Source organism: Sciurus carolinensis, chromosome 18, assembly GCF_902686445.1.
Source record: "Sciurus carolinensis chromosome 18, mSciCar1.2, whole genome shotgun sequence".
Taxonomy (NCBI): Eukaryota; Metazoa; Chordata; class Mammalia; order Rodentia; family Sciuridae; genus Sciurus; species Sciurus carolinensis.
Window position 1 is genome coordinate 14,100,613 of NC_062230.1, and position 18,563 is coordinate 14,119,175.

At 50.3% G+C, this 18,563-nt stretch overlaps 1 protein-coding gene across 1 annotated transcript in view; it reads right to left on the minus strand.

Moving 5' to 3' along the window:
• The window catches only part of LOC124970544 (kinesin-like protein KIF19), a 41,198-nt gene extending 24,937 nt beyond the window's left edge, over window positions 1-16,261 (minus strand). Inside the window, exons 1-10 of the mRNA XM_047533951.1 lie at window positions 16,175-16,261; window positions 15,002-15,082; window positions 11,327-11,437; window positions 8,727-8,814; window positions 7,944-8,080; window positions 7,578-7,703; window positions 6,668-6,862; window positions 3,195-3,347; window positions 2,475-2,597; window positions 303-450 (exon numbers count right to left, since the gene is read on the minus strand). Of these exons, the coding sequence (XP_047389907.1) occupies window positions 303-450; window positions 2,475-2,597; window positions 3,195-3,347; window positions 6,668-6,862; window positions 7,578-7,703; window positions 7,944-8,080; window positions 8,727-8,814; window positions 11,327-11,437; window positions 15,002-15,082; window positions 16,175-16,261 (1,249 nt within the window). The remainder of the gene's footprint in view (window positions 1-302; window positions 451-2,474; window positions 2,598-3,194; window positions 3,348-6,667; window positions 6,863-7,577; window positions 7,704-7,943; window positions 8,081-8,726; window positions 8,815-11,326; window positions 11,438-15,001; window positions 15,083-16,174) is intronic.
• Between the last annotated feature and the right edge of the window lie 2,302 nt (window positions 16,262-18,563).

An 18,563-nucleotide genomic window follows, 5' to 3' on the forward strand; every position in this document is an offset into this window, starting at 1 on the left:
AAAAAAGAAAAAAACTGAAAAATTAGAGGAAAGCAGAAAACAATCCAATCCTATTTTACAGGTACGGAAACAGAAGCTGGGGATATGGCTTTCAGTCAGGAGGCATCTGAGTGAGGACAAAAGCCCAGGGCAGGGTCACTGAATCACTCTCTGAATGCAGGTGCTCATAGCGAACCAGGCACCGTGTGCTCAGGCCAGGAGAAGGAATGCATCCGTGGGTCAGGGATGGTAGTCACGGAGCCATGGGGAGGGGACAGAACCACGGAGGCCTGCAGGAGGTAGGAGGCCTATACTCATACTACCTTGTACATCTGGGATGCCAGGTTCACTTTTCTTCTTCTCTTGCTTCTCAATTTTTGATTTAAGGTGTTCGATCTCCCTGCGTAGGTCAGAGATGACATCCGTGTACTGTGCAATGCGGTAGGAGACATTCAATAGGTTGCGTTTGACCTAGTGGAAAAGACACGTGGCCTAGGTCAGAGCTGGCTAAAACTGCTTGAGAGATGATGTATAAACATGCTTGTGTTATAAATGTCAAAGCAATACTCTTCAGCCTCGAAAGGAAATTCTGAACCATGCTACACCATGGGTGAGCCTTGAGGACATGCTCAGTGAAATAAGAGCAGTCAAATCCATAGACACAGAAAGCAGAATGGTGGGCGCCAGGCTGGGGAGGATGGCAGGGTTCCCATTTCTGTAATGAAGTTCTGAGATGAATAGTAGTGACAGCTATTTAACAATGTGAATGTGTGGAATGCCACTGGACTGTCCATTTAAAATGATTAAAATCATAATTTCGTGTATATTTTACCACAGTAAAACATTTTTCAAATAATCTATCAAGAGGTGTTTTTAAACCCCTCCTACCAGCAACCACTGCTATCATTTTGACCTTTCTACATCTCTCCTGGGCAGCTTTGTACCCATTCTATATCTAGAGGTGTTCATGGTTTGTAATGGTGTGTGTGTGGGGGGGTGTTCATATAAATGGCATCAGGTTTCAGCTACCTTTTATTTATTTATTTTGATGGGGTGCCACTTCTCTCTGGTAGACATGGAGGGCAAAATTGCTGGGTCACAGAACATGTGCACTGTAATCTTAGCAGCTGCCACTTAGTGGCCTCTATCTGCAGGTTAGATGCTTGTCTCTTGGGCTCAGCTTCCATGTCACCTCCTCAGAAGACCTCATCTGACCTGCCTCTTTGCTGCAGTCCCTCTAATTCAGTATTCTCTGTTACCTTTGCTATAACAGCATGTGGTTCTTACACAGAGCCCTGACCACAGTGTGAGTTCAAGATGGATACTGCCTCCCTCGTTCCCCATTGCTAAGTTCAGGCTATGTGAGAGCAAAAACTCACACACACACACACACACAATTTTTTTTTAATTGCTTGTTCCTAGCTCAGATCTGAGCATTAGAAAGGGCTCATCACAGGTTTGTTAACAAATGATAATAATAAAATAACTCCTATCTCGTGTTGACCACTGACTATGTGCCAGTCACTGTATTAAGCAGCTAATGCTCATTATCTTGCTGAATTCTCATACACCTTAAGAGATGGATCATTTGGACTAAGTGTAGCAGTGTAGACAGAGCACAGCAACTTAGGGTGTGAGCCTGAACCCAGGCCACCTGGCTCCCCTGGGCTTGGCTATGGAAGTTTGTAAAATTGCTTTATCCCTCCCTGTGCTCCACCTGGTCCAGTCTGTAAAATGGAGATAAAAGAACACCTCCTAGGGCTTCAGTGGGAATGAAAAAAAAAAAATCAAATTACAGAGAAAGCTTACAACCAACCATGCTTGGCACACAGAATGTTTCCCTATGCCCTATTCCATAACCTGTGAGTGTAAACTTATTAGGGAAAATGGTCTTTCAGATATAATTGACCTCAAAATGAGAACATCCTGGATTAGGGTGGGTCCTAAATCCAATGTCAATTGTCATTTTAAAAGAAGCAGGTGTGGTGGTGGTGCAAGTCTATAATCCCAGTTATTCCGGAGGCTGAGGGAGGAGGATTTAAAGTTTGAGGCCAGCCTGGGCAACTTAACAAGACCCTGCTCAAAATAAAATAAAAAGGGCTTGATGTGTAGCTCAGTGGTAGAGCACTTGCCTGGCATGAGCAAATGGGTGAGTGAATGAGTGAGAGTGTGAATGAGTGGGTGAATGAGAGAATGAGAGAGTAAATGAGTGAATAAATGAACAAGAGAGTGAATGAATCAGTAAGTGAATGGACGAGTGAGTTCAAGGGTAAATGACTGTTCCTTTGTGCATATATGAATACATGACCAAAATAATTCCACATCATGTACTACCCGAAGAATGGGAAGTTATACTCTATATTTGGATAATATGTCAAAATACATTCAACTGTCATGTATAACTAATAAGAATAAAACAACAACAAAAAAGAGTGAATGAGTGAGCAAGTGAGTGAGAGAGGGGGTGACCAAGTGAGCAAGCGGGAGCTGCCTACCCGGGTCTTGATGTTCTTCGCCCTGTAGGCATACAGCAGTGTGGTCCGTGACTCCTCGAAGCTGGTGCTGGCTGGGCTGATGTGGGCAATCATCACCGTGCGGCTGTTCCCTCCCAGGGCATCCTGCTCGGGTGGAAGCCACTGAGTTGGGTAGTAGAAACCCCAGGGCTCCCATCTCCGCCCAGGGCAACAATCCTCCCCCAACCACCACCAGACCTGCCTGGACCAAACCCTGAAAAGGGCCAATGGTGCTTGGGACCAAGGGGCCAGTGACGGCAGAATGAACTGGGACCCATTCCAGTCCCACCCTCTCTGTTTTCCATTCTAATGGAGCAGATTAGACCAAGAAATGGAATTTATAGGGAACATTTATTTAGTGCTTTGCCTATTTGTTTATTGGTATCCTGCCTTGCTGTAGAATAAGGTAACAGCATTCAGATCAGTATAAAGAGGCACCTTCTCACATCAGAATCATCTGGGAAGGGACCAGAAGCCTCAGGGAGGCAGTGAGCTCCCTGTCACTGGGGATATGCAAATAAAGCTGGACTTTACTCAGGGGGTGGAGGGGGGAGACAGTGACCAGGGTGACTTTGTTGTGTTCTCCTGCCTTCAGAGGTTCCTGGAAGGACCCTGAGACTCAGTCCTGGGCATCACTCCTGGTGGGAGACTTAACTCCTGAGAGACACTGTCACCTGCTGAGGCCCAGCCAGCAGCACCCACCTTCAGCAGACGCGTGAGTTTGCTATCCCGGAAGTTCACGTACTGTGCACGACTGCCGCCCTTCTCGCTGAGCGCGTTAATGCAGTTGCCCAATGCGAGCAGCGAGCGGTTGATGTGTGCACCCTCCTTCATCCTTTTGCCCCGGTTCTGGGTCTGTGCAGGGAGAGGCCAGGCTGAGCAGGGGCTCTGGGCCCATTCCTACTCTCCACCTCCACTCCCCCATCCCCAGGGAGGGGACAAAGGCCTGGAGGCAGGGGTGTGGAAGGGCCCCATCCTGCCCTGGTCCTGGGGGGTAGGGGTAGTTGTTCTCTGTGAGCTCTTGGGACTGTAAGACTCCCATGGTGCCATGCAGTGGGGTGGTACACAGCCATTTCCAGGGATGCTGGGTGCTGACGGATGTGCAAAAGATGCTCGTTGCTGGATGAGGTAAACATAGACACAGAGACCTCCGTCCAGAGCAACCCGCTTTATGTTAAAAATAGGAGTGTGGGTTTTGCCTGGGAAGACCTGCCCCTAGCCCTGGACCCTGTAGTCCTGTAGGACCCCTCCTCTGAGAACTCCCTCTGGCTCTCTGAGGAGACCGCAGCCCCAGCCTTCTATGCTTTCCAATGCCATCCTCTGTTTCCTTCAAATCACTGACTCTCTTGAAAGCTATTCACTCTTCTTATGTTCAGCGCTTTTCACCTGCTGTTCCACACAACGCAGGCTGCACAAAGGCACCACCTGTCACTTGTTGGTCATGTGTCCCCAGAGCCCAGACATCTGCAGTCCCCTAGACACAGCAAAATGCCAAATACATGCACATGCAGTAGCCCAGCACACTCTTTTAATATTTTTAGTCGTAGGTGGACAAGATATCTTTATTTATATTGTATGTGAAGCTGAGAATTGAACCCAGTGCCTAACACGTGCTTAGGCAAGCGCTCTACCACTGAGCCACAACCCCAGCCCCCCAGCACACTCTTAAGCCCAAACTGTCTTAAGAAAGTGACCTTGAAGTGCAGTGACTGCAGGGGCAGGTTTTTATTCTCCTTTTGCCTACCTATATTTTCCAAATTTCCTCCATTTTATGTTTGAAATCAGAAATTACTATTGCTTTCTTTTTAAGGGCAGAATTTTGGAGTCAACTGGGAGCATGGGTTGAGAATGGCTGAAACTACTTATTGAAGACAGATCTCCCAGTCTGTGTCCCTATTTGCTCAAAGGGGCAGTGATGGTGATGATTTCACAGGATGGTGTGTGGAAAAGCTGCATGGAGCAAGCACACAGAGGGTAACAAAAATTGCTGCTGTCACTAAGCAGAAGCCAGTGCAGGGCAGGACTTGGGCTGCCAGCATGGCTGAGAGCCAGGGCCAGCCACTCGTGTCTCGTGGACACACAGGGCCAGGCCCTTTCTGGGAGACCTTGTGCTCTATTTCATGAGTAGTTTTCTGTTAAGAGCAAAGCAGACCCCAGAGATAGTACAGGAAGGCCACTGAGTAAACAGCTAAAATACTGAGACCAGAGAGGGACAGTGGCAAGCCCAAAGGCACACACTAATTTAAAGCAAAGTGAGGGCAGGGTCCAGGACATGGATCCCATATCTGGTACCCTCTCCCAGATCCACACTCTGGGGAGACCAGTCTGGTCTCCACTTGGCCTTCTGAGGTCACAGCTGCCATCCTAGCTCCTGTCCAGGGGTCAGGGCTGTCCTCTATTGCACTCAGCATTGCGTGTGATCTGTTTATACTGACCATATCTTCTATTTTCTGCATTCCAATGCTTCATCATCTGGGGCCTTAACCCTGGAGGGACCGCCCTCCCAGGCTTAGCCAATTCCTTGAGCCAGTAAACTACTCACCTGAGTTCATCTTTCACTTGCAAACCCACCAATCCACAGCTCACACCCCAACCACCTCTGCTGTGGGCCCTCATTCTCTGGGTCACCATCCCCCTACCCTAGAGCATCCTGGCCTTGTTCAAACTGGTCAGCACTCTGCTGGCCTGTCCTGGTTATGCTCACCTTTTCCTTCCTGGGAAACCACATCAAAGTCTTCATCATAGTCTCCCGTCTCCCTTCCTCCCGACCCACACAGTGCTTCCCTGGGTGGTCCTGCACAGTGTTCTGTGTCTGCTTCTCTTGAGAACTGTGACAAGCTTGGAATGGCAATCATTCCTTGACCTGCTGGCCCTACTGTGCCTTACAATTTCTAATACATTCTAAAACAATCTGACAGGGCCAGGCCCTGCTTCGCTTCAGCAACCTAGGGACCCAGGGTGGGGCTAGACATGGGGCAGTGAGTGAGTAGATAGCCATCCCAACCCCAGAGCATACAGTGCAAACCATAGTGAGAAAGGAAGTCGCAAAGCAAGAATGGCATTGTTTGGACCAGACTCTCCCAGGTTCAAAGCTTGGGTCACTTCTTATCACCTTTGTGCATGTCCAGATCACACTGACTTGAGCCACAGCTCCACATATGGCACAGGCTGCCCACCTCAGTCCACCAGGAAGGGCACATAGACTATGAGCCTCATGCTTGGTCACTTTTTTTTTTTTTTTTTTTTTTTTTTTTTTTTGCAGTGCTGGGGATTGAACCCAGGGCCTTGTGTTTACGAGGCAAGCACTTTACCAACTGAGCTATCTCCCCAGCCTGCTTGGTCACTTCTTATCACCTTTGTGCATGTCCAGGTCACACTGACTTGAGCCACAGCTCAACCTTATGGCACAGGTACCATGCTGCCCACCTCGGTCCACACCAGGAGGGGCATATAGACTATGAACCTCGTGCCTGGTGAATTAGAGGGGCATGGAGTGTCACATGATGACAATGATGTCCCATACAGCTCCATCAGCTCCTTCTCTGGCCTTGCCCGAGGCTAGTCCCTGCTCTCCAGCAATGCTCAGGCCACTGGGCAACAGCTAGGGAGCCTAGTGCCCTGACCCAGACAAGAAGAGCAAGGACAAAGGAGCCCGGAACTTGGGGAGGGGCACTGGGCTGGTGCCCTGCAGAGCCTAGAGCAGGGCCTGTAGTCTCTTACACCAGTCACACGTACTGTCCCCCTCACAGCCTCTCTGCCCACTGTTCCTTCTGCTGAAACGCTCTTCCTTGCACTTAGCCCAACTCAGCCCTGAGACCCCATCACCTCTGGCTCCTACAGCCTCTATGAGGACCCTGACTCTCAAGCAACTGCTTCCCTGGATGAAATTCCCTGGATGAAGTTGCCCAAGAGCTCCAAGTTCTCCAAGGGCAAGCACATGTGTGGCTCATGCTTGCATCTCCAGGCCCACGAAGAGCCTGCTGCAAGGGAAGGCCCCATAACTCCAGGCTCATTTCCCTTTCCCTCAACACTAACACATGCTTCCTCTCCATCAGGAAGATGCACTAGGCACTAAAGACATAGCTAGGCAAGGACAGACAGGGTCCCACTTAGACTGGAAGGGGACAGACACCAAGCAAGTGATCAAAATGACATTTGAAAGAGTGGGCATGGACCTGGCATGCCCGTTCCGAGCCTGCCAGGTCTACCATGAAGAGCCTCCCAAGGCGCGCTTCCTCTGCCAGGTCTGTGCCACGGCTCTGCTGGTGCACAGTGACTTGCAAAACGGCATGGGAGCAGGACGATGTCTTGTTGGTGGCTGTGGGCTCCTGTGTGCGCTGCCGGTTTCCTCTGGTGAGGAGCTGCATGATCTGAGGACAGAAGAAGCAGACAGGCAGTCAAGGGCTCTCTGCATGGCCACACTTCATTCTAGAAACACCCAGGAAAAAGAAAGAGGATGGTCCCAAGGCTGGGATGCTTACAGCAGGAAGACAGTGCCTCACCAAGTGGGAGCAATTTCTGGTTAACTAGTTAATGGGGAAGGGAAGGCTCCTGGCATGGGCACTGCCTGTCCTGTCCTCTACCCCATGGCAGACATCACCAATGGACTACCCACCCCTTCTTCCCACAGTTCAGCACAGCCCCAGAACACTTTGTAGCATGGAACTCCAGGCAACAGTACAGATTTGCTGGAGTTGGCAAGTATGACGAACACCCATCTGCTGTTCTACAGAACTCAGGCCAGTACAACTGCTGAGCACCCCGATTGTTGTGCCCAGTGTGTCCCAGCACAGATACCAGAGGGAGAGACAGGATGGGGCTGTAGAAGTACATGCAACCTGCCCTTATTAAGGGAGCCATCATTAGGGTCAGGATGGCAAATGGACTTGGACCTGAGCCAACTCTGATGCTGTGATTACTGGGGCACTGGGTTGAGAAGGACCCAGGTCTTCATCAGAGGCCAAGAAAAGTATGTAGGATCCATCAGTAATGTCTGCCCTGAGCACCTGCAGGGAGCAGAGCATGGTGCAGATGTCTGCCAAGAAAGATTGGTGAGCTCTGGTGTGTGTCTGCCGCAGCCCTCACCTCTTGGGCATTTGAGGTGGAAACTTCTGTGATGCCTGCAATCTGAATGCTGCCCCTTGAATCTTCCCTCAATTCCAGAAACCCTGAGGATGGGTTCAGAAGGTCCCGTATCACTTCATTATAAATCTGGGGGGACAGAAAGGTTGCAACAAAGTAGCTTTGGTGCAAAGAACTACAAGGACTTACACACCACACAGGCTTGAACTACCAGAGAACAGCCAGCCCAAGGGCCAAGGCTTTCCACAGGGCAACTAGCATTTGGGGCAATGCGCAGAACTGGGGACTTCACACATGCAGTTGTGTCGAATCTGGTGCCATCATGTCCATTTTGTAGATGGGGCAATGAAGACAGGTGGGCAGGCCCACCTCAAGGTAAGACATAGACACACTATAGTCCATGTTGTCCCGGGTCTTCTCGATGGCCTGGAAGAGGTCAGTGAGGGTCTGCAGGTAAATGCCAGGCTCCGCATCCATGCCCAGCATGGTATGGGTCTTCCCTGCACCTGAAGAGGAGTGGGAACTTCTGAAGTGGGCTCAGACACGTTGTTTTATTATAAGAGAATTAACATTGCATTGTGTAAGGAGGTTCCTACTTTTAAGGATGCTTCACTGTTCCCCTCATCTCTCTGCCCTTAAAGGTGAGAAACAGATTGCTCTTCTCCTTCTAAAGTCTGGCACATAGTAGGACTTGCTATGCACGTTGAATGAATGAAAGAAACAGATGCACACAACATGACTTTGGCCAAGATGCTTCTTGGGGCCTGTTTCCCTGTCTAAACAGCGTTAGGGTTAGGGCTGGGCCTGTCCAACTCTGACCCTCTGTGCTTCTAGTTTTTAGGGATGAGAGGTAACTTAGCTTTGCAAATGCTTGTTGAGCCCAACTTGTAACTGCACAGAAGTCTACAAGTTTTTGTGGGCAGCAAAGCGTAGGCTTGGGTGGAATTTCAGAATTATCCCTGATGACCGCATGACCTTGGGGAAGTTCCCCAAATCCTCCTAAGCTGCATGACCTTGGGGAAATCACTATATCTCATCTGTGGAGAAAGAATATTCTGCCCACCCCCAGAGCTGTTGAAAGGTTGCAGGGTGCCCATACACAGGGACCTGATGCTATTAAGAGAGCCCATTGCCACCAGCCCTGGTTGGTACCTGAGGGGCCGTAGGCAAACACTGTTGCATTGTATCCAGAAATGACGCCTTCCACTAAATGCTGGATGGTGGCACAGTACACATCTTCCTGCAGACAGAAGAATAATCAAAGGACAGCCCAGCCAAAGTCTGAAGACCTGACTACTTGATGAAGACAGAATTTACAAATGGCTGCACTCTCTGGATGTGTACAGGAACACTCAGGAGGGAGGCTAGCGAGAAGCCTGGTGTTGGAAATGCCTGGGTATGACCCCGGGCCTGTCACTGGGTAGCTTTGGGCCACTGCCTCCACCATGCAAAGCCACATGGCATCAGACCTCACAGGCTGGTTTTGAGTGAGGATTAGGTAGCAGGGAGCTGCCTCCAGGAGGACTAATGCATGCCAGTTACCAAACACCTGCGAGTCTTTCCCAAAGTTTCTGAGAAATTGCAAGAAGCAGAAAAGAACACAAAGGACTAGAAGGAGTGGTAGGACCTGGAAGCACCTGTGACGAGTACCTGCCCCACTTTCTTGAGTCTAAACTGGGATGGTGGGGAAGTGGAGCATTAGATACAAGGCAGAGTGCTGAGCAACAGGATTGTGTGGGTGGTGAACCCACTGTCCACAGGAGGGTCCAAGAGACACTCCAGAGCTGATGTGTGTCAGGCAGGTTCCACTGGCCTGACAGAAATAGCAGGCACTCCTTCTGCTGCACCTCCTGGGTGCCTACTCTGGACCTTGCTCTCCACTCATGATACTGCCAGTAGCCCTGACTGGTCACAGCTCCCCTGAGCCTGGACTGGGAGATCCCAAAGCTGGCACTGCCTCCTTCTAGCTTCAGACATATAATCTGAATCTGGGGTCTGCACCACTCTGTGTGACCTCAGGCAGATGGCTGCCCTCCAGAGACCTGTTTCCTCATCTGCAGGATGAGGGTGTGTTCCTATATGTATCAATGAGCAGTTCCTTCTACCCTCAGAGCCATGGAGACCCTGAGAATGAGGAAAACCAGCCTGTTCAGACAGCTGTGGGGGCTGTGCTCTGCTTCCCAATGAGTCCTGAACTAAAGGGGTCATTCCTAGTGCCAGCAGGTGGCCAGTGTGTTTCCAACAGGTCCTTCTGGTGCACTCTACAAATCCTTGCTGAGATGCCTTCCATGGGAACCTGGCCTCTGGGGTCCAGTGGGCAGACAGTGCAGGGCAGAAAGAGTGGTAGGCTGAAGATGGCCACAAACTCCACCACTTCTCCACTGAGACATAGAGTCTAATTCCTGTCCCGCACAAGGTGACCAGCCTTGGGGACTGGTTTACCCTGTTAAGTGTGCACAGGTATCTCATGCCTGTCGTAGGCCAAGTTTCTTGGAGTTCCCACCTTGCCCTCTTGCAGCTCTGAAAGGGCTGTGATGCAAGGAAGCTCACCCCACAGGGAGAAGGCCAGGTGGACACTCCAGCTGACTACCTTGGTGGAGCTTCTGTGAATATCAGAATTCACTGACAACGGAGTAAGCAGCTGGCTGGGACATCAGGCCCAGCAGAGCCTTTGACGACCACAATCCCCCCTGACATTCAACTTTAACACATGAAAGTCTGCCCAGCAGATTCTAGCCAACCCACCATGGAAGATGACAGTAAATAGTAGATTTCAGCCACTCAGCTCTGGAGTGCTGTATCATGTAGCAATCGATACCTGGAAGAGACCTGTGTGTCCACGCGCCCAGGCTTCTTACAAAAGGAGTCTGGGGTGAAGGTAAGGGCTGTCCCTGGCTTTCTGCTTCACTGTGAAAGGGAACCACTCGCCACAGGGCTGCATAAGTCAGGTCCTACATCCTCATCTGGGTTTTGACTTGGGTCAAACGTCCCAGGCTCCAACACCCTGGCACTGTGACAGCCCATTTCAGGAATACTGGGCTCAATCCCCCTTTTACTGTCATACCTCAAGCCCTGGATCCCTCTGTAATGTGGAATATCCAGGTCCCACCCACAAGTGAGGGGCACATGACATATTGGACAGTGTTTTGTCCTTAACTGGTGGTGGTGATATGAAGGATGAGAGAGTGGATCTTCATACTAGACCCAAGTGCCCAGCTCTGGGCCTATGTGGCTCTGCAGTCTCAGGCACCCCACTTGTGAAATGGGTATGACGGAGCTTCTACCCAGACCCCTTCCTCTTCTGTTCACATGCTGGCTCACTCTTCCTTCAGATCTCAGCAAAATTGCCCCTCTTCAGAAAGGCCCTCACTGCCCACCCCCTGCCTAGTATGGTAGAGTGGATGTCACAAACAAGCTTATTCTCCCCTTGCTCTCATCTGCCTCCTCTGCTGGAATGTGCACCTTGAGGGGCAAGGACTGTGTCAACCTGGGGCAGGACAGGGCCCCACCTTGTGGAATGAAGAAGTGAGTGAATGAGCTAAAGAAAAGCCCCCTAGCAGTGCCAGGCTCTGGTGTCCCCTGTGTCCATGGAAGGGCTTCCTACTCTTGAACCCTGGGATGGGTATTTTGCCCACACCCTCCTTCTTCCTTAGGGAGACCTGGGGAGAAGAGAGATGAGATAGCCTGGCCACCAGTCCCTCCCAAATGATGCTGAAGCCCAATATGACGGGGGAAGGAGGATGGGTGGGCACCTGGGATGCTTGCTGGTCGAAAACAGTGTCAAAAATGAAGGTGCGCTCCCGTGACCGGTGTGCACGCAGAGGGTCCTCAGGATCCTCATTGGGGTCCATAAGCACTACCACCTGGAAGCAATGAGAGAGGGGGCAGAGGAGGGCTGTCAGAACCCCAGAAGGGCTCACCACATCCAGGGGTGAGGTCTAGATTCGAGAAGGGCTTTTGCACTCAAGTTGGTAGTGCATTTGAAGAACCACTCCCCGCTCTGGCACCCTCTCCACTCACTTTCTGAGGGGGTGATGTCTCTTGTTACTGATTCACCAAAGCATGACTGTGGGCAAACCCAGTACTGCTGAGCTCTGCAGCCACATTCACACTCACCCCATAAATGTCCCTAGGACAAACTGCAGCCTGAGGAGGGCAACCCAGCCTCACTTGGTATAGCCCAGCTCAGCACAACAGGCCAGCATCAGCAGTGCACACTCTGGGCCGAGACCCGTGTGACAAATCCTTCCGCAAACTAAAGGGACAAAAGGGGATAAACTGTAAAGTGCCGGGCTGGCCACCTCACACTGCAGTCATACCACAGGCTCCAAGTATTTTCATTCCTTCTCTGCTCTTGCCTCAGGCTGGGGCCAGGGGTGGGAGAAACCAGAGAAAGGAAAGAGAACAAAAGGACCACCCAAACCCTCTGTCCACATGCTTTGTTTCTGAAAGCTTGGTGCCCCACAACCCCCACCCGGTGTCTCCAACCTCATGCGTAATCAAGAAGCAAAGTGTATTAGGCTCTCTGGGGACAGAGAGGTTCAAAGAAATCTTTCCCAGGGAATTGGGAGGTAGGGGAGACAGAGGCAATTAGAAACCAAACACATCCTGGCTGGTGGTGACCTGAGAAGTACCATGGAGTTGAGGGACACTGCTGGGCCACACCAAGTGCCCCACCAAGTAGCTACAGCCTGATCCTTCCATTTGTTCACAACTTTGGAAATAGAGGTCCCGGGAGGCAAGGGCCTACTAGACGTTCTTGGGGATTTGATGACAGGGCTGGACCCAGGTCCCCAGGGCTGCTCTTGGCTCTGGCCAGCACTTTTTCCATGACATAAGTCAACTCTCTTTCTTGTGCCTTCCTTCTCCTTCTAAGGACAGAGGATCACTGGACAGGACATTGCAGGAACAGCCCCATGTGTACCCACTGCAGGCTAGCCCTGTGTCACAGGAGGGAATTAGATGAGCCTCTATTGGGGGCTCCCAACCCAGAGCCAGGGCAGTGGTGCTGGGAGCCACAGAGGGTGCTCTAGAGCCCTGCAGCCTGGATTCCTGTCTCTTATCAGCGGGGAGGCCTCAGATCCTTTGCCTTAACTTTCTAGGCCTCAGTTTTCTCCTCAATAAAAAGGCTGTGATCATAGTCAGGGCTCCGTGACTATATCACTATGTGACAATGAGAGAGCACTGAGTCCTGGGTGTTTACAAATATCAGGTGCATTGCGGATGGGGTTGTGGCTCAATGGTAGAGCACTTGCCTGGCAAGAGTTAGGCACTGGGTGTGATTCTCAGGCACCACACAAAAACAAATAAAGGTTAAAAAGAAAAAATTGAGAATCCTGTAAATTTTAAACAAATATAAAACAGCTGCATGGCTCTTAGACCAGAAAAATACTTTTCTTTTATCATGAGGAACATTATTGAGAAAAAATCAGCAAAAAATCAGCAAAATGAGTGTTTATAGATTAGATAATATTTGGATCAATATGAACTTCCTGGTTTTGGTCACTGCACTGATGATACAAGAATGTTGGTGTTTAAGAGACATATGCTGAAATATTTGGGTGGGGAGGGGTCTAATGCCCACCACTTAGTCCAAGCACTCCAGTAAAAAGGTCTGTACCACAGGGAGACAGGCAAACATGAGAAGATGTTTGGGAAATCTGGACACAGGGAATGTGGGAGCTCTGTAGAGCTCTTGCAACTTTTCAATTGGTCTGAAGTTACTTCAACATAAAAAGTTAAAACTAAATATGCCACATGTGGGTAGTGCACATCTGTAATCTCAGTGACTTGGGAGGCTGAGGCAGGAAGATCAAAAGTTCATGGCCAGCCTCAGAAACTTAGAGAGGCCCTAAGCAACTTTGTGAGATCCTGTCTCAAAATAAAAAATAAAAAAATAAATAGGGCTGCAGTGTTTTAAGCACTTCTGGGTTCAATTTCCAGTACCAAAAAAAAAGTTTAAAAAATATATAAACATTTTGCAACATGGGTGAACCTCACACCTCAGGCTAGATGGAAGAAACAATAGGCTGCATATTTCAACATTCCATTTAAACCAAATGTCCAGCATTCATAGAGACAGAAAGCAGATTGGTGGCTTCCAGGGGCAGGAAGAGGGGGAAGAGGAGTGGGGCCTCCTTTTAGGGAGAGGAAAACATTCTGTCACTGGATAGAGGTGCTGGTAACACAGTCCCAAAGATGGATGAAACATCATTGGATGTTGCACTTTAAAATGGTGAACCACAGGTGATGTGAACTGTTTTCAGAGTGAGCCATCTACAGTGCAGTGAGATGCCATGAGCCTGTGTGAAGCGCAGGCCCTGCACCTGACTCGTCCCCTCTTCCCACTGAGCTTGGGTCTGCACCACCATATCTGCACACCGGCATGCTGGGGGTGGCGTCTGTCAGTTCTCCACCACTGCCTCACTTGCTGCTATCAAGTGACAGTTGCACCACTGACAGCACCAATGCGGTTACCTCATGAGTTTCAGTAGAGCAACGCTCAGTGCTCCGACGTTAAGACACAGCCTTCATAGCAGATCCACATCCTTTCTTGCAAAACTTTTTGCTCTCTCAATATAACAGCAGTTTTGTGTTTTTAGCTTATTTTTCCCCAACTTCAGCACCAATTCATCCCGACCTTTCAGTCAACCATCCACCCCCAAAATGTTCCGTCCACTTGTCTTCTTCGTGACCTGCCCAATCAGGATTGGGTACTCCCACCCCAGGGGACAGCTGTCAACAGGGTTTGCCCACCACCAAGATCTTCAGTCCTTTGGGCTTGACCATAAACAACCTCCCCAGAGCAACATTTCATTCCTCATGGAAGACATCTTCCTAATGACAAATGAGAAAACCTACCCACTTGACCATGACATACACCAAATTTGGCATTTGTTCTTGCAGGTGACAATCAATGGCAAAAGTTTGCTAACCATGTGGGAAACTTGGCTGTGAACCTGTCTCTAAGGAGAAATCCCTAGCAATGGCAGTAAGCCAGCTATGAAGGAGAATCTCCTGGGACTTTGACAGCAGATCTAGACCTGGGCCCACTAAAACTTCTCTCCCAGACTCTCCTGCTCGTTCCAGTTTAGGGTTTTGGCTGCTTCTCAAATAGGCCACACCTGGCTGTTTCAGAACTCTGGCCTGATGCCCGCTGTTGTTTCTCCTGCCTCCGGGCCCTGCTCCAGTGTCTCACCAGAGGCCTTTCTACCACAGCAACTCTGATGAACTCCCTAACATTATACACAGTATTAATAAAAGCAAACTTGGTGGGTCCCTTGTCAGCCTCCACTTGATCCTTGGGTGGGAGCTACAGCTACTGTATAAGCATTTGTCAAGTGAGAGAATGAGTGACACAGGTAAATGTGCACAGCTGGGTGAGCTTCACAGCTACCTAACTTGACCTCTGTGCCTCCCAACCTCACCTGGTCCCCCACTTTGTGGGCAATGATGGTGGCTCCTTCCTCCAGCTCTGCTGCATTGAGTGGACGAATTCGAAGCGCCACCTATGGGTAGGGCAGGAGCAGCACGTTCACAGGGGTCCCTTTAAGACTGTTCCCTAGGGACTAGGGTTGTGGCTCAGTGGTAGAGGAGTGTTTACCCCTCATGTGTAAGGCACTGGGTTCAATCCTCAGCACCACATAAAAATTAATAAAGTAAAGGTATTATGCCCATCTACAACTAAAAAGATACTTAAAAAAAGGACTGCTCCTTCCTCTTCTTCAAACACCAAGACCCCCAGCCCAAACTCCCTCCTGTGCTCCTATGATGTTCCCACACACACTCAGTGAAGCAGGGTGTGCCCTCTGGGGACAGTTCACCTTTTTGTGGTGCTGGTGATGGAACCCAGGGCCTCATGCAAGCTAAGCAAGGGCTCCACTACTGAGCCACACCCTAGCCCCTGACCTACCTTAACATTGGCATGAGATTGTTTATGCCTTGCAGCAACCCTTTGAGAAATATATGGTAATGTCACCCATGTGGAACAGATGAAGACACTGAGACACATAAAGGGCAAGCACTTGCCGAAGGCCACACAGTTATGGAGGGAACCACCCAGGAGGGAGGCACAGCAAGCCCAGCCCCTCAGGCCAACAGTGAGCACTCTACTTCCCCAAAGGAAACCCACAGTCCCTGCATGTCTGCATCCTCTGGGGGTCTTTTCTAAGAGGGTGGAGCATGGAAGATAACTGGGATTGGACTATATATGAACTGTAGCCAACCTTGCTGGTCTCTCTTTAACTGGTCCACTAGGGACCAGTCCCTGACCTTAGCTCCCCCAAAGTCAGGACTGAGGTCCAGTCATCATCCAACAGGTAGATCTGGGTGGGGCCTACTTAGGGGTTGAGGAACACAGTCCTGACCACATCTGGGTCCTGGTCCAGGTCCTAAGTTCCCTCAGAGCGGGGGTAACAGGGTAGCTGGTGAGGAGTCTAGAGACAAGGTGAGGAGGGCAGGGGTTACTAGATCTCTGGGAAGGAAATGGGGAGCAGAGATGGGGCCCTGGACATGGTAGACTGACCCAGGGTGGTGGATTCAGAGTATAAGGGAAGTAAGACCTGGGAGGGCAGGGGACCCAAGGGGTGAGGAGTGCTTACCATGAGCTGCTGGTCCTTGGGCTCCATTTCTCTCAAGGCTGGGCTACCCTGGGCTGGGGAAGGGCCAGTGACCTGGTGAGAAGGCATGCTGCAGAACAGGGTTGCTATCCTGGCAGAAGCAAAGGCAGGCTCGGTCTAGGCTCAGCCCCGCCCTGCCCCATGACATCAGCTGGGTCCCAGGGGCCACAAGGCTGGGGCCAGGGCAACATGCTCCCCAGCTTATGAACCTCTCCAAGACTAGGACCAGAGAATATGAGACAGTAACAGCGCAGGCTTCCTATCTGTGCACCTCCTAACGCCACAGCAACCCCCAAGTCCATAGGTCTCACTGGCCTATAGTGAGTCTGCCCTGCTAACAAAGGGGCTGCACCTACTCTTTGCAGGGTGAAGTTCCCCTCTCCCACCTTGAAACCAGGAGCCATGGCCTATCTCAGGGGCTGTCTCATGGTCATCTGGGGCTTTTCCACCCAAGGAGACAACCAGCAACAGCTAAAAGAAACAATCACAACCTTAAATGCCCTTTTTCACATGACTTTCAAGTTTCTGATCTATCAGGATGCAATTTTTCCCTTCTCCCACACTGTTAGTCTGCAACCAGGACCTGATTAGAGGCTGCTCGGGCTATATCCAATACTTACACTGTGCTCAGCTTTTCCACTGCAGTCCCTGGGGAGGGCACTGCCTGTGAACCTACCCAGCACAGCAGACACCACCTGCCAGGCCACACAGGTAGCCAGGTTGCAGAATGGCCCAGCCCAAAATCCGGGCAGGTGGTGCAACAGGACAGTGTCTTGCATGCTGATGTAAGTCACAAAGCCAGGGTCTGTGAAGGCCAAATCTGAGCCCACCTTCAGGGTTCATGACTAAAGCTGGACCCCTAGCTAATCAATCCCTCAAGCTCACCATGAGCTCTCAGGCTCTCCTTTTTCATGAACCACTGTGCCGCTTTTGGAAAACCACTGGGTGGTTTGTGTGAGGGCAGAGTTCACATTCAGTCATTTTCCTCTTCTCTTCTTGGTCCAGATACTCTTGCCACACCAATGAGGTGAGAGGAAGATCAACCCTTTAAAAGCCAAGTCCCCCAACCCTCTTTGCTGGAAGTGAAAGCCCCAGCCTGATTCACAAAACAAGGCACTCTTATGACCACCTCTGCTTCATGGAGACAGGACCAAGATGAGGCTTCAGAGGGCCCAGGCCCACCCAACCAGCCCCTGAGCAGTGAGTGTCCTCCTTTGGGATGGGTCAGTTGCTTCCCCTACAAACTGTCACCCAGGGAACTCCATCTCTACTTCAGAAGAGCCAGCACCAGTGTTTCAGAAATTCTTTTATTTACAAATCATGTAAAACAATTACAAATTAAAACAGTGAAAAAAATCTTCAAGTTTTAAAAACCTGTTAATGATAGGACAGTGTGCCTTCTCATTGCTATGAAATTAGAAAAGAGCATTCTAGAGTTTGAAGCACGGAGAGAGAACAGGAATACTATAAAAATGGGTGCTGAGGGGCATGGGATGAAACATGGCAGACACAATTTCGAGACACCAGAGGGGAAGAGGAAGGCTCATGAAGGGAAAGGAACGAAGCCCCCTGCCCAACCCAGGGAAACCCAGTCACCCTGGAGCCTCCACAAAAGGCCACAGATGAGCTTGGGGCACAGCTCCACTGAGGACAGTCAGTGAGGAGCTTGGGGCAAGGCTTCATTTCAATCTCTCAGGAGCGAACTGAGCATCTCAAGTGCAGCACTTTTTCTGTCCCTGCCCTGTAATCAGTCTATCCCACCACCTCAAGCATGCCTTACATTTGCAGATGTCACATGGCTGTGGATCCTAGAAAATCCCTCCCATGTGTCCTGCTATTTTAGCACAACTTTGGGCTCCATGAGATGCAGGGAAGGAGGTTGGAGAGACAGCAATATCACAAGGCACAGATGGGTGGCAGGACACTGCAGAGAAAATGACTAAAACCACAAGGATCTGTTCACTCCCTTCTCAACAGTAAAACTAAATATTCTGAGGATATCACAGTGGCTGAACTGATGCACTCAATACAAACTTTCTAACTTGTCTAACCCCAGAAAGACTAAAGGGTTCTCATCAGGAAAAAGACATGCATTCTGCCCCCCCACCCCACACAGAAATGAAAAAACTGAAGAAACTATTTTGAACCCACTGGACCAACACATGGCTGGAAAGGCAACAGAGCTGGAGGGAGACCGGGTTCTCCGAGCTGGCCACCAAGCTCCCTGCAAGCCAAGTGTATGTGTGGAATGACTGACTGCCAACTCCCCTGTGGGCACCAGGCCTGGCTGCAGACCCTTAGCACTGGGAGAGGGGAATAGAGGCATCAGAGTCAAGACGCTTACCTACATGCAAAGAGGAGAAAAGACAGC